This window comes from Anopheles merus, chromosome X (assembly GCF_017562075.2).
Source record: "Anopheles merus strain MAF chromosome X, AmerM5.1, whole genome shotgun sequence".
Lineage (NCBI taxonomy): Eukaryota > Metazoa > Arthropoda > Insecta > Diptera > Culicidae > Anopheles > Anopheles merus.
In genome coordinates this window covers 16,668,248-16,694,827 of record NC_054081.1, presented here as the reverse complement: position 1 = coordinate 16,694,827, position 26,580 = coordinate 16,668,248, and the positions used below count along the sequence as shown (strand labels likewise).

The window sequence follows — 26,580 nt, the reverse complement described above, 5'->3', positions numbered from 1 at the left end:
CTTCTTTGAGTACCTCCGAATCAATTTTTTTTAAATTGTGACTTAAAGACTGAAGGATATTAACCCCTTACCAGTTTTGCCCGTGTGAGTCTTGGGCAGAATTTTATCGTCCGTTTTGTTTCTGTTTTCGTTGCGCCGCAATGGTTTGGAACGAAGTTGCTTCGAAAACACGTTTGTACATGTCAGTGCGTAAACATGATACTAGTCGATGCAATTGAACCATATTGAACTAATTACCATTTTCCCATTTTTTATCTATCTTTTCAAAATGGCAAAAGTGTGAAGGGGTTAATTAAACAGCAACCAGTGAATAAAGACTTATCATTTGACTTTGCATTGCCTAAAATACTAACACACTTTGTTTCTTAGGACAAAGCAGCTCCAAAATCAGTCGATAGATTTTTAATGAATGTTGAGGACGGATGAAAATTAATGAGGATGAATGAGACATTTGTAGTTTGTAATATGTAATACGTAATATGGTTAGGTAATAGGTTTTTTATTTGTTTTTTAGTTAAAGTGATTTTGTTGATTAGTTCGACTGAGTATCTCTTTCAAAATCCAGTAAAATAATCGTGTATAATAATCGCGCCACGCTGCGTAGCTCTACAAATTTAAGTCATGAGAGAAATTGTCCTAGGTATTATTGATCTCCGGACGTATGACCTAGAGCAGCGGTCGACAAACTTTTTTGGTGAAAAGCCAATTTATTTAAATGATCGAGAGCCAGTAAATTGCATAGTTTATATTTGTCCTTTTTTAAATACATCCTTTAACAATGTTAGAAGAAAATTGTTGGTTAATGGTATCAAGCAATTCGATTGCTTGATTGATTCGATCAACAACAGTGTGCGAAAAATGTGATAAGTCAAAACAACAAAGCAAAATCAGTATCTCTTCTTGATTACACACCATGCATAACGCAAAAAAAATATTAGGAATATTTTTTGTGAGGAGCAAAAGCCTTAACGGCTGAAAAAAAAAACTACATTTGTAGGTAACTAGCAAAATGCTTAACGAACAAGTAATACTATTTAAGACAAATTGATAACTAATTCCTCATGGAAAAGCACTTTGATTATCTTTGAGTACGCTAGCGTTACGCGTAACGCCAGTTTACCACAAACCCAAGCACATTTTTTGAACGCCTGTTTTAACTGTCGTAGATGAGCAAATTGACAGATAATAATGTCTAATAATCGAAACTATATGAATGTTCAGCAATCATTCATAAGGTTTAGATTCATTGATAATTCATTAAAATAAAAAAAAATTATATGACTATTACCTTACTATATTTGATATTCATTGATGTTATTTAATTTAATAATTACTTTTAAAACGATTAAAATATTAAAATGCTTATACATTTCTAAGCCCACTATTGGTGTAAAACTATGATTTTAAAATTATAATCAATGTGCAAATTTATTTATTATCCTAATTCATCGCCCTTATAATAGTGCCTTTAAACTGTAATGTAATTACATAATGTAACTGTAATTATGATTTTAATTGGGCAGAAACGTAGATTTCATAGACAATAAATACATGTCATATATTTAACCTAATAAAATATATTTTACATATTGTTTTATTTTCTACTTTTGGAAATGGTACTCCAATTTAAAGCTTCAAGAGTTTTTTTTAACTTTTATTGACTATTTTTCATAAACTTTGTATAATACTTGTATTTCAGAATTAAATTTCCTTGATATTGGTTAATCTTAAAACATAAAACTTTTATTTTCATCGCAGTTTTAAATATTTTTTATTTGAAAAATAGACTCTGGTCGGTCGCATGGATGACAAAATTGGAATAAAAATGTTGCTTGGGAATGTTTCAAGGCATGTAACGCTTCTCCTATGTAACGTAGAGGGCTGAGCCTTACTTTTACCAAGTACGGGTAATTTGACCTCAGGTTCGACCATAACGAAGAATGCGACGGTATGAAATTTTATACTAAAAGTTGTTGCCAACCGCAGACCTAGAATAAATTTCAAAGGGCCTGCGACAATATCTTATATAGGCTGTTATGAACTGACCAAACCAGAAGTGCATATGGAAATAATGATCGAATGACTGCGATGGCTATTAGTTTGACTGAAACATATGACTCTTTCGATTGAAATTGTAACGCTATATAATTATTGTATGTCATATGAAAATTGCTATTGTGTCGTGATTTTCATGTTATTTGCTAGACTTTTACAAATTTTGGTTAAATGCTTAAGTTAGTTAAAATCGCTCTGTTGGTCAATCGTTTTACAAACACGAGTAAACTGGCGCAAATAATCTTTGGTTCTTTCCACCTTCACTTGGCACATGACGTCATTCTAGTTAGCCAGATCAGCTTGACTGGCACACAAACCGAGCGTTACAAAGAGTTTACCCCTGGCTGTCACCTGCAGCTTTAAAATCAATCAAGAAACTGGTCGAGGAATGTCGCACGGTACATTAAGCAAATTTGAAACAAATTTGCAAAATTTGTCAAATACATATGGCGTTGGCGTGGGCCGCTTCCGATGCAACTTGCCTCACATGAGAGGCGAGCCGTAAGCCGACCCCGTCTGCTGCACACGCACGTATCATGTGATGCATTCCAGCTGTGCCCAATATTCCAACCAGCACGTTCACCCCATTCCCCTTGTCGTTACAGTTGCAGTGGCTGCGATAGCCTCTTCTCGTCGCTGATGCTGCTGGAGCACCACAAGGAAGAGTTCGAGCACTGGAGCGATTACGAAGACGACCGGCGACTACCGTGCTGCCGGCGTAACCGCCGGGACGAGGACGACTACACTGACACCGAGTCGGGCACCAGCGACGCGGAAAGTGAGGACCTCGAGCGGCTGCTGTAAGCGGCTTTCTGGCGAGGGGCGGTGCTGGTCATCTCCTGACAAACCGGGACGAACTCTGTGACGCTTGTTATGAGTTGAAGGGAGTTTATGTTTAGCAAGGGGTTTTTCATTGCCGCTGTACATTGTTTGGAACTCGCTGTTTGTAGCCGCCAAAGTAGCAGATGAAGAAGACAACTAAAATATTGGTGATGTTATAATGATTGTTGCCCTACCGCACTATATGTTATACGCGTTGCTTATCCACAGAGATATTAATCCTTCCGTAGCTGTATGTAATGTATCTTCCTTGCGTGGCAAGTGCAGCAATGTTTTGAATTCGACTGTCCTGGAGGTATAGTATGGGAAAAGCTTTCCCAACCCGTAGTTCCTCCTGACACGTCGGACGAGTTCCTTCTTTAGCAGCACAACTATGTGCCACCAGACCAAACTGCGCCCTTGTTGTTCCCTTGTTGGTGTCTAAGGTGTCTATAAAAACAAAACGGTAGCAATTTTCCAAGCTTATTTGTACTTCATAAGAACCCTAAGAAAAGACAGACGACCGTTACAAATGACGAAAGAACGTGTAAGCAACTAATATTGTGCGCAAAACAATCCCAAAGCTACCAGATAGGAACTAAACAAAATAAAGTAAATATCAAAGCCAAAAACATTGAGATACATTTATAGACTAGCAACAGACTGTGTGAACACGGTCACACACGGCCCGGAAAGTATAATGCCAAACATATTTACTGCAAAACACACACACACACACACACACACACACACACACACACACACACACATACACACATACAAATGCACACAGGCACATCACGATCTAAAAAAGGGTGCGAACGCAGCGTGATGAGGATATCAATGGTGAAAAAACCCAACAAACACAAAAAGTGAAACAAAACATACCAAACATTTTGTCCCATGCATACCCAAGGTTTACCTAGGCATTCCGATGGCAAAAACGACGTGGAACCAAATTCTATTAAAATATTCATATCATTACAACAAGACCGCGGACAGCTGCAGGATTTTGAAGGCATGCAAGTGCAGAAAGAGGTGCACCGAAGGGGAATGATATGGAAAACAGGTAGCTTTGAAATGAAAAACAATGAGAAGGAAAGCAACGCAACTAAAAAAAAACTATATCATTCTTATTAAAAAGAGCAAAACTGTAGTAGAAATGCAACCAAAACAGGCGATATGAATTTAGAAATGAAACTAAACACAGACACACGCATAAAAAAACAAATCCCAAAGAAATCAAAGTACACTTCGACAGCTGTGAGCTGTGTTTCTGTGGCTAATAATCAAGTAGTATGAATAAAGGACATATACCAACATGTAAAACACGCGTTTTTAAACCGAGTAATGCTGCGGGTATGGCGAACGATACAGGGTTTTCCAGGGGTTCTCACAGTTGTCGGACACTTCCTTGACTCTTTCCTATTATAAATGAACTTCATATGTTGGAAATTGGACTTTGCACAGGCTCCTTGGAAATTCCTATTGGTTTTGTGCAACAAGGGTGCTATAGAGTCTAATTCCCATTACATTAAGTTCATTTCACGTATGAAAGAGTCAATAAAGTGCCCCAAAGCTATGAGAACTCCCTGAAAACCCTGTAAGTATATCTTGCCAAATGCTACGATTCCGAACTCTCCGCTGGAACCATCATACACATTTATGCCAGTTTTCGCCGGTTAGAAGCAATCGAAAGCTCTACTGCACTGCTGAAAGTTTACTAATATAAAGAGTAGAGAAGCAGCAACACCGTAAACCGCGTGTGTGCATCGATGAAAAGCTCGTAAACTGGATCGCTTAAATTATATTTATCAGTTATGGTGGTTTTATTTAGTTTACAGATACGAATGTATGTCTAGTTCCTTCTTGCTTTGTCGTTTTGTTTTAGCTTCATTTCATTTGCCCATTCTCCGTTGTACGCCAGTGGGGGGAGCGCCGAGGGACGTTCACTCCCTTTGCTATCCTCGAGAGCACGCGCAACGGTATGGATTTTCCGTTTTTGTTCTAGTGTTTCTTTGTTTTTTTTTGTTTTTTGTTTTTTTTTGCTACATTAATTTATTAGTTTGCGTGGTCCTTTCTTTAAAAAAATCAATCATCCCAAACGCGACACGCTCTGCCCCCAAAGTACGATAGAGAACCAGACCAGACGACATGCGTGACGGAGGCGCCACAAATCACACACAGCACGGTGCAAATCAATCAACGGAGGGAATGGAAAAAAGACGATTCCTCCGGTCCGGTTTAGACCATCACGGCGAGTAAATGTGCTGTTACAACTAGCTCCTAGCATTACTACTACCTATCTGATGCCTCGCCACTGCAGGATGCTCTGGGATGAGTGCTCACACCGACCGCGAGGTTAAATTGGTCTCAATTGCTGCCTTGCTAAAAAAAAAGAAAGTTTCACTTGCGGGTGAGTTTTGGCTCCGGTTCGTCTAGTTGCACTAATTGCAGAAAACTTTGTGAGCTGTTTGCTCGCTTTGAATGCTCTCAGTGAATTAATTCCATTGTTAGCGGCCGATTTTGTTTGCTGATGGGAGTGTGCACGAAAAACGCGATCACGGCGTCCAATCGGCTAGCCGCCCGGGGCGGGGCGATTGAAATGACATCACATACGCGGGAACTAATCACACCTTACCCTAGAGCCTGCAAACGTTCTACATCTGCTTCTACAAACAACCATTGCCACGCGACACCGAGCCGCGTTGTGAGGTGCCCGCGAACGCAAGTAAATAGTGGGTAACCCCTTCCAGCCAGCTACCGGGCAGGGTGCAAATTAACGTTAATGGAGCGCGTGGGAAACCCCCACAGCTTTCTTTCCTCCCCCAGGTGGGAGAGGTGGTAATGCTTTTTTAGTCATACTCGTGAGACGATTCTCGCTTGCTGATTAAATTCTCGCGCTCCTCTTCGTGCGACTCTACCATGGTTGTACCGGACGCAGCATTTGCAGACGGTTGCGAGCGGTTAGTGATCTTGCTGATACCCTCACTCAGTCCGGACTGCGTCAAACTATGTGTGTGTGTGAGTAAAAAAACAAAGTGACAATGAATTTCAATGATTCAAAAAAATAAACAGTTGGCAAAAAAACTTACATCTCGACCTCGCCATCATCGTCATCGTCATCCAGATCCTCGCCGTGCAGCGAAAAGTAGGGATGCTGCGACACGGGCCGGAACTTGTATCCGGTCAGCACGAAGAACACGTAGGTGGCCATCTCCTTGAACATTTCATCCAGCCAGGCGTACTGGAATGCGACCGTAATCTACAACGAAAATAGAACTCAATCGTTATTTTGCAAACAGGCATAGCGTAAATTGTTTTTTTAAATATGCAAATAAGCAGGCTTATTTCCATTCTTCTAATCGAGTTATCTCGACGTGGAGAAATGAAATGCTTAGGAAACTAAGCGTTTACTTTGCACCTACAGTGATTGCGTTTCGAAATGCAGTTTTTTGGTTTTCACAGAAGTACATCAAGTCGTATACCTTTCGCATGAATTTGTCTACGTGTTCCGTAGATACGAAATTCGATTCAGGTCCGTCTTTCATCGACATCAACGTCAAGTTGAATATTAAAATAAGTAGGAAAAAAGGATTACTTTGCCATTAGCTTTCGTGCATTCCAATGAAACACTTTCCTAGACAATCGTTTCGTGCTTTCCAATGAAACGTGCAAAATTCATTTGTCTAGTTGAGTATTTTATAAAAAAAAAGACATACGGAATTATAGTAGTAACAGGCTAGGGATGAAAAAAGCAGCGATCAGGGATTTAAGGTCCATCCAATGCACATGTTTTACTAAACATTCAAATAGTTTAATAACAACGAAAACATTTAAAAACGTGAATACAAGAATGCCCCGATATACGCCATATTCGATATACGCGATTTCGTTATACGCGATATTCTAAATTTCTCAGTTCTTTGAACTAATTGTAATACAAAGTACAAAATAAATTCCATTTTGGTTGAATTTTAAATCCCATTAAAAGCTAAAATAAGGTAATCTTCAGTTGGAATGAGGTCCAATAATTATTTGAGTGGCTTAAACCTACGTTCCTTAAACGTTCCCAGAACAATTTCACTGAAAACCTCTAAATGCGATATACGGGAATATGCGAGATACGCTATTGCCTCCGGTCCGCATTAATGACTAACTATTGGGGAAGACCTGTAATGATGTACAGTGATTGTAATTATGGTGCACAAACGGTATTTGTCTATACAACTTTTGACTCATGTACGAAGGTCCAATATCATCAATATGCTATTGAATTGATTCAAAATAAACATCGTTTCCTAATTCTATCCTAATTCTATGCATCTATCTATACATACTATCATATCAGATTACAAAACTTATCGACAACCCTATTCCCCATTATTTGTTATCTAAGGGAAAGAGCTATTAATTGGCTAGGAAATAAAAAAAAAACCCATGAATCGGTACATTCCGTGATGGATAAGAATTTTAAGAAAAGGGTCATGTCGTGTATAGATAAGTCATATTGTATTTAATTTTTATGGTTTAAAATTTGACAAAGAGTGTGAAATAATAACGAATGTCAATTCAAAACATCCAATCTAAGATAAACATCACGGAAATATATAAATACTAAAATACTGGAATGCAACAGCAAAATCTCGTTTCATTGTTGCACGATGGTACCATATTATTAGGCCTAATTGAATGATGAATAATTGAATTGATAAAGAAGCAGAAAAATCACGATCAATTGATTCGAATAAAAGCTGGGAATTAGTGTTTTACTTTTTTGAAAGAAAATTTGGGTTCCAATCCTGAAAAAGGATACTAAAAAATTATCGAATCTTGCAATTCAATTCGATCATAATGCCAATCAAAGAGACGAAAAACACAGTCGCAATACAAATTCCATGATATTTTTTTTTTTTTCAAATGAATGAGAAAATGCAATATTTCCCTTAAGATACAAACATACAAGTATTCCCCGATATGCGCTATAATGCGAACCAGAGGCAATAGTTATAATGCGGCAATATTATCGAATATCGAATTTCGAGGTTTTCAGTTAAATTATGGCAAATTTTCGTATAATTTTGCAGGAAGCGGAAGGTTTTAGTTATTTGATCTGATTTTGACTAAAGGTTACAATTTTGTACTTTTAAAATGGTATCGCGAAATCGCGTATATCGAGTATGGCGTATATCGGGGAATGCCTGTACAAGTCTTGAAAGAAGAGAAGGCCGAACAAATTAAATTTTAAGGATATTTTAAAACCCAGTGAAAGCAAGTACTTTTCGAACATTTAGCCTTTTGTTGTGAAATATTCTGCTAGACAAATACTTGTTCGTTTCCACGAATCGATTCTAACTAGTCATTTTCGACATCGAAACTCTAGTTGGAAATGGATCGAGGACAAATTTAAAAAGAAAAAAATGTTGCATAGAATGAATCAGTTTTCTGCAATGAACACTTTTGATCAAATACACTTTAAAATTGATAAACGAAAAGAATTAAAATGAAAATAAAATATAACATTAGAATAAATTGAATGTTTCTATCAGCTACGGAGAAATGGCTTAAGTTTTGGCTTATGTTCAAATTTTGTGAGCGTATTGCAAAAAAACGTATCCGAGAATTGGCTTCGAGTTTTGACGGCTAAAACAATTTTTCCCCACTAGCCTTTAAAAACGGAGAAACATTTTAAAATAGCAATCTGGAAAACAACTTGATTTTTAAAAATCTTATCGAGGCAAATGGAAAAACAACGATAACGTAATGTAAAATAATTTAATTTGATTGTAAATGAAAACTATCCGGGGTTAGATACAGGGGTTTTCATGGGTTCTCATGGCTGTGGGATACTTTCTTGACTCTTACTTTTGGGAAATGAACTTTATATAGTAAGAATTGGACTCCATTGCACCCTTTTCGGACAAACTTTTTTTGATTTCCTCTTGGATTTGTCCGAAAAGGGTGCTATAGAGTCCAATTCCTTTCACATAAAGTTCATTTCGTGTGAGCAAGAGTCTCATCCCAAAAGTATGAGAACCCTGGAAAACCCTAGAATGCTGCAAGTGTCAACATGTCATACCCAACTAAAAAATCGACAAAATCGTTCTACCCAATAGACCGGTAATCCTGAAAGAGCGAGAAAGTATGTTGATTTTGTCGCTTGGGTATCGTATCGTCGTATCATAAATCACAAACCTCTAATGCTTGCATCAGTTGGTAGGAAACGGAAAACCAATCTTCCATCGGCTTGCGCTGCAACTTACCTTGAGCAGAATTACAATGATGCGCGTAAAGTAGATGTAGCACACGATCATGATGTAGAACTGGCGGAACAGCTTCAGCTTGCGCAGGTTGATCGCCGCCTTGCCGTCCGTGCCGGCCGCCTCCTGGAGGTGCCGGATCGACCAGACGACCGGGAACAGGATCGCGCCACAGCACAGCAGATCGACCAGCATGAAAATGTTCCGCCAGGTACCGTACTCCTTGTCGCCCTCGTCGCTCTCGGCAATGATGATCTCGGCCACGTTCGCCAGCACCTGCAGCGGAATGACGATCATGAACAGCTTCTTGTCCTTGTCCGCCAGTATGTGCTTGATGAACGTCCAGCCGGTGCCGATCAGCACGATCGTGATGATTAGCACCGCGCCCTTGAGCCTGCGGAGAATAAAAAGAAAAACAAAAAAGCACGCAAAGCGACTGGGATGAATGTCCTGCTCTCCTCTACGAACGCCCGCACACGGCTTACAGATGGGTAATGTAGTAGAGTATGGCCCACGCTTCCACGTGCTCGCCCTGCACCTCGATGAAGTGGAAGTTGATCGCGTGGAACATCAGCGACAGCGACTTGAGAAACACCAGCACCCCCATCAGATAGTGGATCTTGAACAGCGGATGCTTGCTCTTGCGCAGTATAAACACCCAGAACAGACCGGACAGGAAGAACAGCACCGACATCATGAAGTACAGGGCCGGCAGCGGCATCTCGCCCGCGGACAGATAGTTGCCACTGTTTTTCTCCTCGATGTCGACGTTAAAGTTCAGCTCGTACAGACTGTTCGGCGCGTAGTTCGGGCAGCTGTGGAAGTACAAATTGTACAGCCCTTCCTCCTGCTTGGTGGCGACGTAAATGGCAAACTGGAAGATAGGAGTGCAACAGTGTGAGTACGGTGTGCGGTGGCACAGGCACATTCACCCACGCTCACTCACATTGAAGCTGTAGTACTTGAACATATCGTCCGCCTTCACCTCGAGCGGCAGTGTTAGCTTGCTGCAGACGGTCGCCGCACTGCCGCCGTCAATGGCCGCCGCGCCTGGCGCAAAATCGTCTGACTCGGGCACGTGGTAGGCGGCCCGGCGGCGCCGCTGCATGTACACCATCTTCGAGTCGCTGGCCTCGGCGAACGATTGGCGCTTGGAGCGCAGCGCCGGCACACCGCTCCGATCCTTGTACAGGTGAATGTTCTGCCAATCCTTGGAACAGCTGACGTGCACGCTGCAGGTCACACGAGAATGGGGAGGGAGGATGGTTTTAAGGATATGTTCCCTTGCGGCAAAAAACAGCTTCGCCCTTGAATCTACTCACACATTCTGCTTGAGGTCCATCTTGAAGAACACGATCGGTCCGTTACTCTGCACCGCGACCGGTTCGGTCAGTATGCACTTGTCTTGGTGCGAGTCCAGGTACGGGTTCATCGAATCGGACATGGTTTTGTCCAACGAAAGGCCAAACTGGAACAGATGAACCGACACGGGGACAACGCACAAGCCAATCAGTAAATCGTTAAAAAAGGCGCATACGGTTACGCCACTCGCTTATCGCTTACCATGTTTTCCTCCGTGCCCGGATCGACGCGAAAGTGGGACACCCGCACGTCGAGCACTCCGCCGGCGTAAAACCCGAACGTGCTGAGCAAGATGTACCGGCGGAAATCATCCTACCAAAACCATGGTTCGATGCCACGGAGACGAGCGGAATGGATTAGCGTACGTCCTTGCTGCGCGAGCCTGCGGCCACTCAAACTTACCCGCACTTCCAGGTGGTGCCGTCGGGCGACGGCGGCCGACACGAGCAGTGCAACGATCAGTGCCGCCGCCGACCGCAGCGGTCCGGTCCACCTCCGGCTCATCCTTCTCCCGGGCTGACGGCGTGCAGTTTAGCTCGGTGCCGTACGCGCCTGACCCTGTCTCCTGCCTGCAACGAGGACAAAAACGCCAATCAGACACCAGCGAGAAAGGGCACTGTCTACGTTCCCACCGCAGCACCGTGTCGGCCGCCTGCCCCTACCTTATGCCTGCTTCCCGTTGACCAGCGGTAGCGCAACTTTATCGACCCAGCGCACCCTCCCCCAGCAAGCGCTCGTGCCAGCTCGGAAAAATGATGACAAAGTTCCGTCGACCCTTTGCGCTGTTTTCACTGCGGGGCGACCAGTATAAACACAGCCAAACAGTGAAAATCGTACGCTGACGTGCGTGTTGACATATCGCCTGCTGTCAACGCGCTGGGTGAGCTAGCTTGACGGACGGTGAGCGGTGAGCAGCAGTGAGGTGAGAAAAAGGTACAGCGCGGCACAGCAGTCACGCCACGGTCACACTGTGCGTGAACATTAAAATAAATCGTACAGAAATTAATTAAAATGATTTGATTTGGACTATTAAAATTTGTTTGCTAGTAGAAGCCTTCCCCTTGCTCTCGCTTCGTTTGATGGTGCATTTTGTGTTCTCCTCACGCTGTCTCACGCTGTCATGCTACAGCTCACGGGCATGTAGGTTCTGTTCGCATGGTACGTGCGTCAGACGGGCATGTTTGTGCGCGTTATTATACCATTTTTCCTTGCTGTTACTAACCGTTGAGGGTGTACACACTAATTCCTCTTTTCTTATCACCGTCTAAATCTGTCCACTGAAGCACATTATTAGCTGCAAAACCACACTACGACCACACATGGGGTGTGATTCAGCTGACTAATGTCTTGTCATGCATTGTTAACCTTCATCTCTATAACCGCCTACCTGGGTATGTTATGCATTTTAAGTTATTAATATTTTTTTAAGTATTCAGTTTATTACAAATTTTGATAGAATTAATAAATGCAGGCCTATTCTTATATTCTTGCAATCGACGTCGACGTCGAGTTGAATATTACTGAGTAAATCAGGTCTACTATGCAACTAAACTACCTCGTTTCCAATAGCGGTTTCGAGGATTCCATAGAAATGTGTCAAGTAGTCCATGTAAGCGCCTACGTGTTCTTTCGATTTGAGAGCCGATTCAAGCCAGTCGTTCACGATATCAAAACTAGTGATGGGAAAAATGAAGTATCCGTCGAAATCGATTCCGGATAGCTCCGAAGTTTGCTGAAATCGTTTCCGGACAGTAGGTCCACAATCAGTTTCCGGAATCGAAATCGGCCCCGAAATAGTCAATTCTGATTTAGAAGCCCATTCGAATTCTAAAATCGATACTGGAGTTAACACCGTGATCTGCTTCAGAATCGGCTCCAGAATCGGAATCGATTTTAGCATAAGAATCGGCTCCGATATTGATTCTGAACAAGGAATCGGAATCGGGAAGGTCCGATTCCGAGCTCCCACTACTAATCAAAACCCTTGCGGGAAATGGATTGAGAATAATGTTTTTGGCCATTTTGGAGTATAATATTCCAGTTCCTGGAAATGAAAAATGAAGTAATACTATGTGTTAATTAAATTAAATTAATTAAAGCAAAATCATTTAAACGCCATAAAATTGAAATTTGATGGATCTAAAGGCACAAGAGAGATGATGTCATTGTACTTCATTGAAAATCAATTAGGAAATTCCTTATTTTTAGCTTACATTCAAATTCGCTGCTTTCTAAATGCATCTCTTTGATTTGATGACTACTGCGATTTCGGATGCCCGTCTCGATGGATTTTAGCTAGCAGACTTATTTAACAATAAGCATATTTCAAAAAGCAATCGAGGAAATTTTTTCGACTCGATTCTTATCGAGAAAAAGAATAGAAAATGGGGTTTACCCCACTGACTTGAATGCCTAGAAAAACATGTTTCCCTCCAGCAAAAAAAAAAAAAAAAACAAATTTTTTATATTTTTTTTATTTTAATTTAGTTTGTATCCCTTACTTTTATGACCACCTACACGGGTAGGTCATACATTTTTTAAGGGATGTTGCTCTTCACAGAAATTAATCGCTTATATATTTCGCGATAATTGTTGTATTGTCTTTAAATTTTCAGCAAATATGCCTTCTACCATGTACTATCTATTAAGAAAAATTAATATTTTTTTAAAATTGATTTCAACTTGCATCCCTTACTTCTACAACCACTACTGAAAAGCGTTTTTATTCTGATCCAGTTGTCATATACAATGCAAATTTTTAGTAATGACGGGATTTACTGTTGTTTAATACACATATGAAAATGATTTGTCCAAATTTTTTCATAATCGTTTATCTAGTTAACTTTTACCAATGTATCTATATGTAAAAATGAAGACATATCTGAGCGTTTCTCGTTGGTTTTTAGTGGTCGTAAAGGCAAACTCCCATTAAAACAAATTTCGGTTAAAACAAATTTCCGAAAGCAGGCTTCCTTTCTTTTCAATTTCACTCGTGTTCCCTTTTCCACGTTCATCTTTATATATTTTTGTACAGATTTTAGCGAAAATAGCCTTTCCTTAAGTTAATGTTTCTTTCGTGTTAAACCAATTGCGTCAAATCTACCGTTGCTTTTGAAAATTTGAAAAGCATGAATCGATTTCTGTTTGAAAAAAAAAACCTTGAAAAGAAAACCACACAACGCATGATACATACTTTGATTAAATCTTTATTTATTATCATTGTTTTCTGGTTTGTCTATCAGCTCATTAGTACTCATTCATACAGTTGTCCGGTTCGATTCACTCACAGCACATTTAAAAGCATATTTATGCGTATATGTATACGGAAAGGACACATCACGGACACAGCAGGTGCTGGTGCTTCGCATGCTGGTTTTTTGCTCTGTTTGGTTTGCTTTGGTTTGTTAATATGCTGTAACACGTTTCTTTTGCACATCGACACACAATTTGCTTCGTTTTTTGCTATATGCTCTTTTACCTCCCCTAGCTTTAGACACCGTTTTCTAGAGCGATATGCATAGAGCAGCAACATCACACATATTTATCTCTATCTTCGCTTTTTCCACTTGCACTGTTTTATGTGTGTCTGTGTTTTTGGGTGGGGTGGGATAGAGGGAAAAATTAGACCTACATTCAGTGTTTTGTTTTTTGTTTTCCTTTGTTTTTGTTACACATTGCCTTAATCCTACTAGTGAGCAAAAAGGGCCCACACCTGGATAGTCTTAGTTTAGCAAATACGTTTAGCAGGGTTTCTGGTTTCCCTGAACGGCAAATAAACCCCAATACTGCATCCGAGGATGTGTGCAAATACTGTACCGTACCGACAAAGGAATGCATTAAATACACCACCTACCCAACCCGTTCCCGGCTTATGGCTAAACGCTTAAACATAGTGATTGGAAATGCTGCACTCAGGATGGGTAACGCGCGTTGTAACTCAACTTAACCTGCTAAGCAAACGAACCTGGGGCTTTGCCTAACACGATCGCCCATTGGCCAGCTTCGTGCACCACACTAAACATGTACGATTATGTCATTGCGAATGTTTGACTAGACTCGTCGATGCGCGCCAGGTGCACCCTTATTATAGCACTATCACCCCAGTTTGGGGAGTTTTTCCAAATGATATTTAATACAAGAGGCTTACAGCTATGTCTTTAAGTAAATGGCCAATTCAGTTTTTCAAACAAAACCTGTGGGACGTGAACGGTGCTAACTGTTTGTGCCTGGTTAGAAGCAGTGCTGCAAAATGTCATGAGCATCGCGAGATATTCACTATCGAACATATTCGTGGTAGCTTGATGCTCATTGCTGATACTCAATGAAAGTGCATCATGACATGTTGAACGCGACATGCGAATACTCCAACGCGATACTCTGACTGACAAGCTTAATGCCGGCGCAAGCATAATCATGACTTTTTCTGGCTGTGAACAGTGCTGCCAAATACCACTGTTTCAGTCACCAGCACTCATGACTGAAACGAAGCTCAATTCAACTCACGTACATAACTGAGATGATCAGAGGTAAGACTCAAAAAGTTGGTGGACCAATCACATGCTTGATGACATTTTGTTTAGCATCCCACTCTTGACCACTCACTTGGTCACGACATTTTCTGTCGGTGATAATCACAATATTCTTGGAATATACTTGGCATGTAGTCCCGTGCGACAAAATGAGCATACTTTCTCGCTCTGTTTGACCCGACAGACAATCAAAGCAGATTCGCAATCGCACGCACCGCATACCTCCCATCACTATCGTGATTATCACCGACAGAAAATGTCGTGACCAAGTGACTGACCAAGAGTTGGTTGCACACAATGTCACCAAGCATGTGACGGTCGCAACTGTTTGAGTCTCACCTCTGATCATCACAGTAGCGCTCGTGACGCTAATATTATTTTGTTTCAGTCGGAATTGTTCCCGACTCTGTCAGTGGCATTTTGCAGAACTGATCACAGTAAAAAAAAGTCATGACATAGTGACTGATGAAGCTTTGATCGCAAAAATGTCATGAAACATGCATTGGTCACACCAATCGTTTTGAGTATCGCCTCTGATTATCACAATAGAGTACGTGACGCTGACGTGGATTTTGTTCCAGTCAGATTTTGTATGACATTGACAGTGACATTTTGCAGCACTGGTTAGAAAGTGTTTAGGCCTCGTCTTACCTGCCTCGCCAGCCCACACAAACGATCAGGAAATTGCAATAGATCAATAAGGGGGGTCCCTTAAGACAGGGAATGGGCATAAGCACATGGGGAATGCTTGTCCAAAATTTCTTCTACAATTCAGAGAAAAAAATAATAATACTTGTCAAAACAAAACAAATAGAGAAGAAAAAGATCGCTTGCAAAAATAGCGCTTTCCTTCGCAAAAGCTGCAGCGAAAGGTGGATGGAGGGGGGAGGGGGATTTTATGATATGCTTCTAATAGGTGTCCCCGAAGCGGAACCCACCGCCCCCGTTGGCGTCGGTGGTGAATAGATAGGTGCGGCAGGCGACGAACCCGCAGCCGGTTGATGGTGGTACTCGCGGGGCCGCTGGACCGTGCTACTGCTACTACTGCCGCTAGCGTGGCCGGGCGCGACGGTCGCACCATTGCCGGTGCTGCCCGCCGCGGCCGGTTTGAGCTGGCGTATCTCCGGGAACAGCTCCAGCATGAGCGTTTCGAGCAGATCGTAAAACAGCTGCTTGTTGTAGAGCGGGTTCTGCAGCACCTCGAACAGCTTGAGCGCTCCCTGGCGCGCGTTCTGCGCCCCGATCAGGCTGCACAGCAGCTCCGGTATGTTGTCCTGCAGCAGGGACCGGGCCGCGTTCATGATCATCTCGCGTTCGTCCTCGGTACGCTCAGCGGGCGGCAGGAGCCGGACGCCGTCCGCCTGCAGCGTGCCGCCGCCCGGCCAGAGGCTGCGCAGCACGGCACTGGCGTACGCGTGCAGCATCGGCTCATCGAACAGGGCGGCAATCGATTCGCGCAGCTGCCGGTTGATCGTCTGCCCGTACGTGATCTGCACAAACGAGATGAGGCTCTTGCGCAGCCAGCGAAACACGCCGCCGAGATCGAATATCTCGCCGAGCAGCCCGTACAGCGGCTCGGCAATCGAGTCGCGCAGCTCCAACGCGACGGCGGCACCATCGGTGGGCGGGGAGGCACCGGACGAGCTGGGGCCGGACGGTGCGGGACCACCCTCCAGATACAGCGACACCTGGTCGGCGTCTTCCGGCGTGAAGTCGGGATGGTGGTCGGTGCCGCCACCACCGCCGCCACCGCCGAACGGGCGCTCGCCGCCGGCACCACCACCGCTCCCGACATGCCAGAGCTGCTCCAGCTTGTCGCTGTTGCTGCGGAAGATGGTGGCAAGCGAAAACTTGGAGGTCGGCTTCTTCGACGGCGACGGGTTGCCGGTCAGCACGCCCTGCTTCAGGCGGTCCGAGCTCGGGCTGAGGAACTCGTACACCGCCTCGCTCTGGTTCAGGTGGTCGTCCTCGAGGATGAAGCTGAGATAGCGCTGGACCTGCGCCTTGGCCTTCTCCAGCAGTGCCCGATCGTTCTTGAGCAGGAACAGCTTGAACGCGTTGTTCGAGGGCAGATCGAGCTGGCGCAGTTCCGCGCACATCGGGCGCAGCTTGCGGTGCAGGGCGTGGAACTGGGCGAGCGACCGCACCACCACCCACCCGGTCGAGATCGTGTCGGTCGCCTCGAGTGCCGTCGTGACAGTGGTGTCGTCTCGCCCGCCACCACCACCGCCGCTGCCGTAGTCGTTCATCTCGTCCACCTGCACCACGATCATGAACTGAGGCGGCTCCCGGTCGTCGGAAAAGTCGACGCTCTCGACGATCGCCCGCCAGCTGCCGAGATACTCGCCCCAGACGGCGGTGCGCAGCAGGTGCGACTCGAGCTGGCGTCGCTCGCCCCGCAGCCACTCGATCTCCCGCTCCAGCATCAGCAGCAGCTTCGAGTCGGGCTTGAGCGATTGCTTCAGCGCTTCCAGCGCCTGCTGCTTGTTCGCCAGCTTCTCGTCCAGCCGGTCCAGCTTGTTGCGCGCGTACTGCGAATGGTTGCTCAGGTCGGCCAGGGCCGGATCGGTGGCGCCCTCGCCGCCGCCCCCGTTCGTCGCGCTGCCCGTCGAGCTTTCCTGGCTCTCCTGGCTGTCCTGGCTGGTGGCGTGCTGCAGCATCAGCTCGCCCTCGAGCCCGCCGCCGCCGCCGCCACCGCCGCCGCCGCCACCGCCGCCGCCGCCACCGCCGCCGCCGCTTGTACCGCCCGACGCGATCAGCTCCTTAAACTCGTCTTGCGTCAGCGACCGCTTCAGCCGGCCGTACTCGTCGCTCAGCAGGAACGGCCGATAGTACTTCTGCTCGAGCAGCGCCAGACACTCGCGCTGCACCTCGTAGAACACGTCCGGGCCGCCGACGTCCCCGACCAGGAACGCCTCCATGCGCTTGCGCGTCGCCTTGTCGAGCGGGATCTCCGAGCTGGGCGCCCGCACGTACGTGTAGAAAATCTCCGCCCCGAGCTGGTGCCAGGCGGAGCGGGCCGCCCGGCGCAGCTCCTCCACCGTCGTGTAGTACCCGACCAGGCTGGCCGCGTTGAGCGGCTCGAGGAAGGCGGTGAGCGCGCGGCGACCCCCGACCGTGGACAGAATGTCGGCGAGCGACAGGTCCACATCGTTGCTCACGCATCCCTCCCAGCCGAGCCGCGCCAGACACTGTTCGCACTGGCTTTTCGCGTACGACAGCTGCTGGATGTAGCGCTTTAGGCGTTGGGTGGCGGCCGCCGGCTCCCCATCACCACTGCTGGCGCCACCGTTGTCGGCCGACCCGCCCGTGTCAGCGCCGTCACAGGCCGCCATCGCGAAGCCGCCCCGAGTCCGCTGCATCGTTTGCATTGCCGTCGCCTGCCGGATGTCGCTCACGATGCTCGCCCGTATCGACTGCAGCTCCTCAACCGTCTGCGTCATGTCGATGATGCGCAGAAAGTCCTCGAAGTTGGCCGCGTACTCGTGGCTGCGCTTCTGGATCGCGACCGCGACCAGCCGCGTCTCGATGCACTCCACGATCTGCTGGTTGATGAAGTCGGGCGCGGTCAGGTAGTGGATCGCCGGGTGCAGCACCCGGTAGGCGAGCACCTCGCTCAGCAGATCCTTCACCGGGGAGAGCGAGTAGCCACGCGGCAGCAGAAAGATGACCAGTATCTCGCCAATCTTCTTGAGAAAGTCGAGCTCCTTCTCGGTCGACGCGAGGTAGGAGGCGGTCACGACGGGATCGGCCTGCTCGCTGGTCGGTTCCGCCGACCCACCCTCACGCTTGGTCCCGCCGTTCGTGGCCGCCACCGTCTGCCGGCGGATCTTTTGCAGGTGCAGCGTCACCTTCGCGACAAAGTCGCACGCGATCAGCTTCGGTGCGTCGATGCGGGCGGCCCGCTCGTGCAGCTTCTCGATGCTGAGCCAGATGTCCTCGCGCAGCAGCTCGACGATGCGGCGCGGGTTCGCGACCACCAGCTCTAGGGCCGGCCCGACCAGATCGCGCATCGCGTTGTCGATGATCTGCTGCAGCAGCCCGTCGACCGTGCGCCCGAAGATGATCGGCAGCTGGGACTGGCCGAACCCGGCTGCCGATCCGCCGGTGCCGCCCGCCGAACGACCCCCCGGGTGGCGGGAGATCCCGGGCGAGGATCCGGGCGTACCGTTGCCAAACAGCGGCGAGCTGGGGGAGAAAACTCAAATCGAGCGTTAGTTAGGTTTGTGCATCACAGGGTTGTCGTAAAGGGAGGAACGCGCATCGTTCTACCGTGTGGCATTGTACAGGACGTTCGCTTGCTGGTCTTCCTCTTGATCGACGTACGAGACCGGTTCACGGTTGGTTAGCTTGTAGTGCACGTAGATGGTGCCAAACACCGCTGCAGAAAGGGGGAACGAGCGACCGAGATTAATATTTTTTTTCTTCCTGCCCAACCACTCCACAGCCGCGCCAGACTTACCGACAGCAATCAGCACCAGCGAGTAGAGGACGAACAGCAAAAAGTAAAGAAAAATGGGCGAGTACACGCACACGGCACACAGGACAGCTGCTATCGCACCGATCCAGTACTGTACCCTCATGCCGGAAGGTCACGCCTGCACGGAAGCCACTGGCGGCTGGTGCGCTTACACCTAGGACACTGTTTTTGTTGGACTTTTTTTTTATTTTTCGCGTACCCAAAAATATTGGTACGCGGTCCGCACGCTTGCCACCCACCACCCTCCCCTGTTTCACCCTGGCAACCACTGCCGCACGAAGCGCTGTTTGGGAAAGGACATTGAGCGGATTTGACCAGCGGGAATAGGGGAAAGTTTCTGCTTACGCCCTCGGGATCGCGTGCGCCACCCGCAACATATTGCGGGAGCCTAAATTTTCCAGACCTATAGGTATGCGTGTGTGTACTTGCGTGTGTGTGTGTGTGTGTTTCTATTTACCGTATGCACCCGCAAGACATACGCACCACACGACGAAACGATGCACGGCGCACAGCGGACACTGCGACGGATTTACGCTCGAACCGATGCGCGAGTCTAGTGGCACCGTGCCAGCAGGGAAAACATCTTACTTTTGGCACGACCGCACGATTTTCCGCCACAGCTGTATGTGGTCGGATTCGGGGAACAACAGGGCGTGTAGTGTAGCGATTGTTTACCGACTTTGTGTCAGGCGAGGCAGGCCAGACAAAACAACAAACCGTACCAGCTGTCAAGCTGACGCCCCTCATGCGTACATATTGGAAATTGGGGCAAAATGGACATGTTAAACTTTTTATGCAGGCGGTCCCGTGGTACAGTCGACAACTCGAACGACTCAATAACATGCCCGTCATGGGTTCAATCCTAGAATGGATCGTAGCAATGATAGACTATCCGGCTGCATGGTAATGAAATTAAGTGTCGAAAGCCTGTATAGGCCGCCACGGCAAGTCCAGGGGTCATCACGTACTGCTGCCCACAACACTGTTTATCTACTGCAAAAGGCGAATTCAAGCAGCGATCTTTCCCAAGTGCCACAAATCTACTAAACGACTCAAGCTCTCTGCCTAAACGGAATATAAAAAGACTTCGTTTAGCAGACGGTGAACGACTGATGCATTCTAAAAATAGCAAAAATTCTGTTAGCGCCATCTGTTGGTGGGATACCCAACCAGTGGAACGCTTTGAGAGCTTTCTCCTTACCTCTGTACTAGTATATGGTTTCGCATTGAAGTTATGCATCGCTTGAACTAGAACGGCGATACGATTGTTTAAATACTAAACTCCAATGTAAACCACCAGCACTGAAGCAACCCAAATAGCCAGCTCGTACTTTATAGCTGATTTGGGGCTGTTTAACGAAAAATCGTTCCGATGTCGTACTTTGTGGCTGATTAAGAGATAGATGGTACTTTGCGGAACTATGGAGCTTTTTAACAGGCACATGGTACTCTTTGGAACTTTGCGGCTGATTAGCACTATGTGTAGGGTTCATGATGGAACTTGAAGGCTTGTTAAGAAAGGGTACTGAACTTGGTGGAACCCCAAGTGCCACAAATCCACTAAACGACCACTAAACGGCTTCTAAACGACTCAAGTTCTCTACCTAAACGGAATATAGAAAGACTTCGTTTAGCAGACGCCAAACGACTCATGCATTCTAAAAATAGCAAAAAAGCTGGTGGCGCTATCTGTTGGTGGGATACCCCAACCAGTTGAGCTTCATCGCTTGGAGGAGAGCTTTCTCATTTCCTCTGTACTGTTGTATGGTTTCGCATTGAAGTTATGCATCGCTAGAACTAGAACGGCGATACGATTGTTTAAATACTAAACTCCAACGGAAACCACCAGCACTGAAGCAAGTGAGATTTGAGCAATGGTCATTGGTGTTGATACCCACGTATCTAACCACACGACCATTTATATAGATTTTTGCTTAGAAAGTTAGAAGGCTATATAGGTCATAATAAAATGCAACTTGTCGAAATACATTGCAAGAAAAGGATAGCAATATAATGATGAGTTGTAATACGCCATCTATTGATCAAACCAATGAAGCTGTGGAGCTTTCATTTTTTTTCTATGGATATTCAATTTTCCAGTCGTTTAAGCTTAATCTGTGGCGCTTGGGACTTTATAGCTTTTTAATGCATGACATCGGTTCAAGGTGGCTCTTGTCAAAGTGTCAAAGACAGACGCCGGCAATAATCTCATTGCTGCTGCACAAGTTAGATTCGTTAATTGAAGAATGAATATGAGTGAAGTGATTGTGAATTATCAGTAAATTGTATAAAGTTTTTTTGTAATTCATCAATACAAAAGATTTAAAAATATACATATCTGTTTAAACGAAACAAATCTTGTTGTTTATTTCATCGATGACGCTTGCTTGAAAATTAAACACAAAGAAAAATAATACCTGGCATCGTGGCATAAGGAAGCTGCTTAGGCGCTGTTTGAAAGACCCACATAGAACTTTGATGCTGTTTATCTACTGCAAAAGGCGAATTAGAGCAGCGATCTTTAGCGTGCCAAAATGAGCTGCTTAAGCAATTCTGGCTATTTGGGAAGTGTGATTTGAGTAATGGTCGTTGGTGTCGATACCCACGTCCCAAGTGCCACAAATCCACTAAACGACCACTAAACGGCTTCTAAACGACTCAAGCACTCTACCTAAACGGAATATAGAAAGACTTCGTTTAGCAGACGGCAAACGACTCATGCATTCTAAAAATAGCAAAAAAGCTGGTGGCGCCATCTGTTTGTGGGATACCCCAACCAGTTGAGCTTCATCGTTTGGAGGAGAGCTTTCTCATTTGTTCTGTACTGTTGTATGGTTTCGCATTGAAGTTATGCATCGCTAGAACTAGAACGGCGATACGATTGTTTAAATACTAAACTCCAACGGAAAACCACCAGCACTGAAGCAAGTGAGATTTGAGTAATGGTCGTTGGTGTTGATACCCACGTACCTGACCACACGACCATTTATATAGATTTTTGCTCAGTAAGTTAGAAGGCTATATAGGTCATGATAAGATGAAACTTGTCGAAACACATTGCAAGAAAAGGATAGCAATATAATAATCAGTTTTAATACGCCATCTATTGATCAAACCAATGAAGCTGTGGAGCTTTCATTTTTTTTCTATGGATATTCAATTTTCCAGTCGTTTAAGCTTAATCTGTGGCGCTTGGGGTATCTGACCACACAGCCATTCATATAAGATGAATGGTCATGATAAGATTAAACTTGTCGAAACACATTGCAAGAAAAGGACAATAATATAATGATGAATTGTAAGATGCCATCTATTGTTCAAACCAATGAAGCTAGGAAGCTTTCGTTTTTTTTTTCTATGGATATTCGATTTTTCAGTCGTTTAAGCTGAATCTGTGGCGCTTGGGTTAGCCTGCCAAATTGGCTGATTAAGTAATTTTGGCTATTTGGGGAAGTACTGTCCCAAATAGCCAGAATTGCTTAAGCAGCTCATTTTGGCACGCTAAAGATCGCTGCTCTAATTCGCCTTTTGCAGTAGATAAACAGCATCAAAGTTCTATGTGGGTCTTTCAAACAGCGCCTAAGCAGCTTCCTTATGCCACGATGCCAGGGATTATTTTTCTTTGTGTTTTATTTTCAAGCAAGCGTCATCGATGAAATAAACAACAAGATTTGTTTCGTTTAAACACATGTGTATATTTTTAAATTTTTTGTATTGATGAATTACACAAAATTTCACACAATTTACTGATAATTCACAATCACTTCACTCAATATTCATTATTCAATTAACGAATCTAACTTGTGCAGCAGCAATGAGATTATTGCCGGCGTCCGTCTTTGACACTTTGACAAGAGCCATCTCGTACCGATGTCATGCATTAAAAAGCTATAAAGTTCCACCAAGTTCGGTACGCTTTCTTAACAAGCCTTCAAGTTCCACCATGAACCCTACACATAGTGCTAATCAGCCGCAAAGTTCCAAAAAGTACCATGTGCCTGTTAAAAAGCTCCAGAATTCCGCAAAGTACCGTCTATCTCTTAATCAGCCACCAAGTACGACATCGGACTGATTTTTCGTTAAACAGCCCTAAATCAGCTATAAAGTACGAACTGGCTATTTGGGTGTGTACCTCGGGGTCTACCTGTATACGACATAAAACTTCCACGCATTCCTGTGACATTGCTTAGGCCCGTGTCTGTGCTCCATCGGATGCGATTTTATCGGAAGGCCTGTCAAAATTTTATATGGGATTTGACAGATAACGTCGGACGTGCGATTTCGTCGTACGACGGAATCAAAAAAAATTGATTTCGTCGGACGCCGCATCCGATTTTATCTGTCAAACTAAATGTGTGGTGTTTTGTAGGAACAATCTCAACTTAATTTTTCATAATCGTTATATTATTAAAATCATCCAAATAATCGCAATATTATACGAAAAAGCGTTTGACAGCACGTGCGATAAAATCGCATGCGATGGAGCACAGACACGGGCCTTAGAGCTTATTTTAAAGTGACAAAAATTGTTGAATCTTATCATGTATTTTTCTTAGTTATTTGTTAATTACGGGCTATAAAACTTACATGGTATTCATAGAACACGGGATTAATACATTTTGAGCCTTGGAATGTTTCTTTGCCGTGAAATAATGCTTTAATAGAGAGTGCCCATTTTGCCCCGTTTACCCATACACAATTTCTTTCCTTTGCGATGCGCACACACGGCAACCGTTCTCACGAGGAGTTTCAAACACGCCGCAACGATACGATCGAGAGTTCAATCGTTTATTTTTCCAACGTTTCTATCGCTTTTTACAGCTACAAGTTTTTGGTTGTGGCCAGTCGAATTATGGACTGAACTTCGCCCAATCCGACCGGGAATGATTCGAATGATTCTGTAGCAAAATCGAAAAAAAACGCAAAACTGTAACATGGCTTACTTCCTAACGCTCTACCGCCCTTATCCACCTCACTGCAGCAGACTTTCGTCGTCTGATGCGTCCGTCCGGGCCGGTGGTAGCGGTATCGTGTGCTCCTCCTGCGGGCCCGCAATGTCGATCAGATTGCTAACCTTCACGTCGAGATTGTTGATTTTGGTGGCGTCCTCCTTTGCTGTCCCGCTCTCTGACCCGTAACTTGCCTGCGTCTTTAGCTCTTCTTCTTCTTCCTCGTCGTCGTCAGCGTCCGTCTCGGCGATACGTTCCATTTCCGGCTGGCGCAGCACACCGTTGCCCGGCCGCTGGACCGACGAGCCGGACGGTTGCGATCGTTCCTCGCACCGAGCGCCTCCCCCGCTCGTTGCGGTCAGCAGGTTAAGCCGGCGCACCTCCTGCCGCACCGTTACCATGTGCATGACCGCGTAGAACAGCAGAGGCAGCGCGCAGGCGACCGACGCGACCGACGCAAACGCCACCATCGAGCGGCGCTTGTCGTTGCAGCAGTTGTGCGTGCCGGACCAGGACCGGCGCGTCTGGTTCATCCGGTCCGCGATGTCGAAGCAGAGCCGGTCCGGTCCGTGCTGCGCCTTGTCCAGTCGGGCGTAAAAGTCCTGCACGCGCTGATAATCATCCGCGCACAACTCGCACGGGCTGGCGGCATGCACGACGATGCAGTGGTCCAGCACGGTCGACAGGCGCATAAACTCGGCGGTTTCGTTCACCGCCCCGGCACAGGCGTCACAGTTCGCCGAGCTCCACAGCCCGGTCAGCTGGTTGTAGATCGTCTCGTACACGTTCATCCGGTTCTGCACGAGGTACCGCTGGCAGATGGGCGACTGCGTCACGTTCCGGTAGAACGCGGTGGCATTGTGATAGTCCTCGATTGCCTTCGGGCTGGTGCACAGGTTAAAGACGGGATAGGTATGGTCCGGTAGCGATACCATCAGCTTCTCCACTGCTTTCAGAAACCGGTGTATTTCGTTGCATTCCTGCTCGCCGAGAACTTCCCACGAGAAGGAGCTGAAGACAACAACAACAAAAACGCCGAAGAAAATAAAACGCAATGGCACATTTACAATGGGTATGGGAAATAGGTGCAACAAAGATGCGATTTTTACAACTGTGCACATTACTTACAGCGCAATCACAGCACAAAACGCTATCACGCACGGTTTCGCCATTGTTTAGAAGAGCTACTGCTGATGACTCATAACGGCACGAAGTGATCCGTACGTTTGGACTTTTGTTTATCTCAGCCTCTTCTTTCTTTGTTCTTCTTTCTCGTTCCGCTGTCGTTGCTGCTAGCGATGTAAACATCCCAGAAGCGGTCAAGATGTATATAACAAGGTGAGCTGAGCAGGAATTTCGTATGCAAAGTTAACAATATTTTTTTGTTTGCTATAGTTACCTAAAATAAACGTCTGCGCACTTGGAATGTTGAACTGAATTTTCGCTTATTACTTGTCAAATCAAGCTTTATGTTAAGCAGCACGCCACAGCTCATTGCGTGAGACGTTCCGTGGCATACAAAACTCACAGGCGTGAGATGGTGACTGTGGGGGAAACGCACGGAAAATGGAAAACCATTCACAATCACTGAACGTAACACAGAGTATAGTGCAGTGTTGGGTTTCATGAATCGTTCGTTGAGATTCACTCATATGAATCTTCAGTGATGAATCTTTAAAGATTAATGAATCTCTAAAGATTCGAAAGATTCAAGAATCTCGAAGGATTCATGAATTACCATGCAACGAAAGATCTATGAATCTTCAAATATTTATGAATCTATAAATCCATTTTAATCCAGGGACTCAAGAATCTATCGGAATACTGAATTTACGCGATCCCGCCCAACAACATGCCTGTCGTGGGTTCAAGCCTCGGATGGACCGTCTCCCCGTAGCATAACAAACTATCCGGATGCGTGCTACTTGCTAAGAAGTCTCGAATGCCTGTATAGGCTCACATGATCACGTAAGTTGTTACTCCATAAAGAATTATAAGAAACTCAAGCTTAAAGATACATTTAGATCCATGAATCTGAATCAGATTTACCCTACACTAGTATAGTGTAGTAAATCTGATTCCGATTCGTATGAACCTGAATGAATCTTTGGAATGATTCAATGAAT

At 45.4% G+C, this 26,580-nt stretch overlaps 4 protein-coding genes across 4 annotated transcripts in view; 1 reads left to right on the top strand and 3 right to left on the bottom strand.

Annotated features, from left to right (window-relative positions):
• The window catches only part of LOC121594874 (TSET complex member tstC), a 77,593-nt gene extending 73,528 nt beyond the window's left edge, over positions 1–4,065 (top strand). Inside the window, exon 4 of the mRNA XM_041918645.1 lies at positions 2,661–4,065. Coding sequence (XP_041774579.1) covers positions 2,661–2,859 — 199 coding nt within the window. The 3' untranslated portion in view covers positions 2,860–4,065. The remainder of the gene's footprint in view (positions 1–2,660) is intronic.
• Positions 4,066–4,912: 847 nt separating this feature from the next.
• LOC121593833 (protein GPR107) lies at positions 4,913–11,386 on the bottom strand. The gene is made up of 9 exons (XM_041916545.1): positions 11,159–11,386; positions 10,899–11,065; positions 10,698–10,808; positions 10,457–10,602; positions 10,081–10,366; positions 9,620–10,008; positions 9,138–9,528; positions 5,970–6,139; positions 4,913–5,886 (listed from the first exon to the last, which is right to left on the bottom strand). The coding sequence occupies exons 2-9, from the start codon at positions 10,998–11,000 to the stop codon at positions 5,730–5,732; spliced, it is 1,752 nt and encodes a 583-aa protein (XP_041772479.1). The 5' UTR covers positions 11,001–11,065; positions 11,159–11,386; the 3' UTR covers positions 4,913–5,729.
• Positions 11,387–15,515: 4,129 nt separating this feature from the next.
• Positions 15,516–20,203, bottom strand: LOC121595336 (sorting nexin-25). Its single transcript, XM_041919253.1, has 3 exons — positions 19,488–20,203; positions 19,298–19,406; positions 15,516–19,213 (listed from the first exon to the last, which is right to left on the bottom strand). Exons 1-3 carry the CDS (start codon positions 19,606–19,608, stop codon positions 15,922–15,924), a joined length of 3,522 nt encoding a protein of 1,173 aa, XP_041775187.1. The 5' UTR covers positions 19,609–20,203; the 3' UTR covers positions 15,516–15,921.
• A 4,076-nt stretch (positions 20,204–24,279) lies between these two features.
• LOC121596946 lies at positions 24,280–25,754 on the bottom strand. Its single transcript, XM_041922355.1, has 2 exons — positions 25,583–25,754; positions 24,280–25,465 (listed from the first exon to the last, which is right to left on the bottom strand). Exons 1-2 carry the CDS (start codon positions 25,624–25,626, stop codon positions 24,478–24,480), a joined length of 1,032 nt encoding a protein of 343 aa, XP_041778289.1. The 5' UTR covers positions 25,627–25,754; the 3' UTR covers positions 24,280–24,477.
• Between the last annotated feature and the right edge of the window lie 826 nt (positions 25,755–26,580).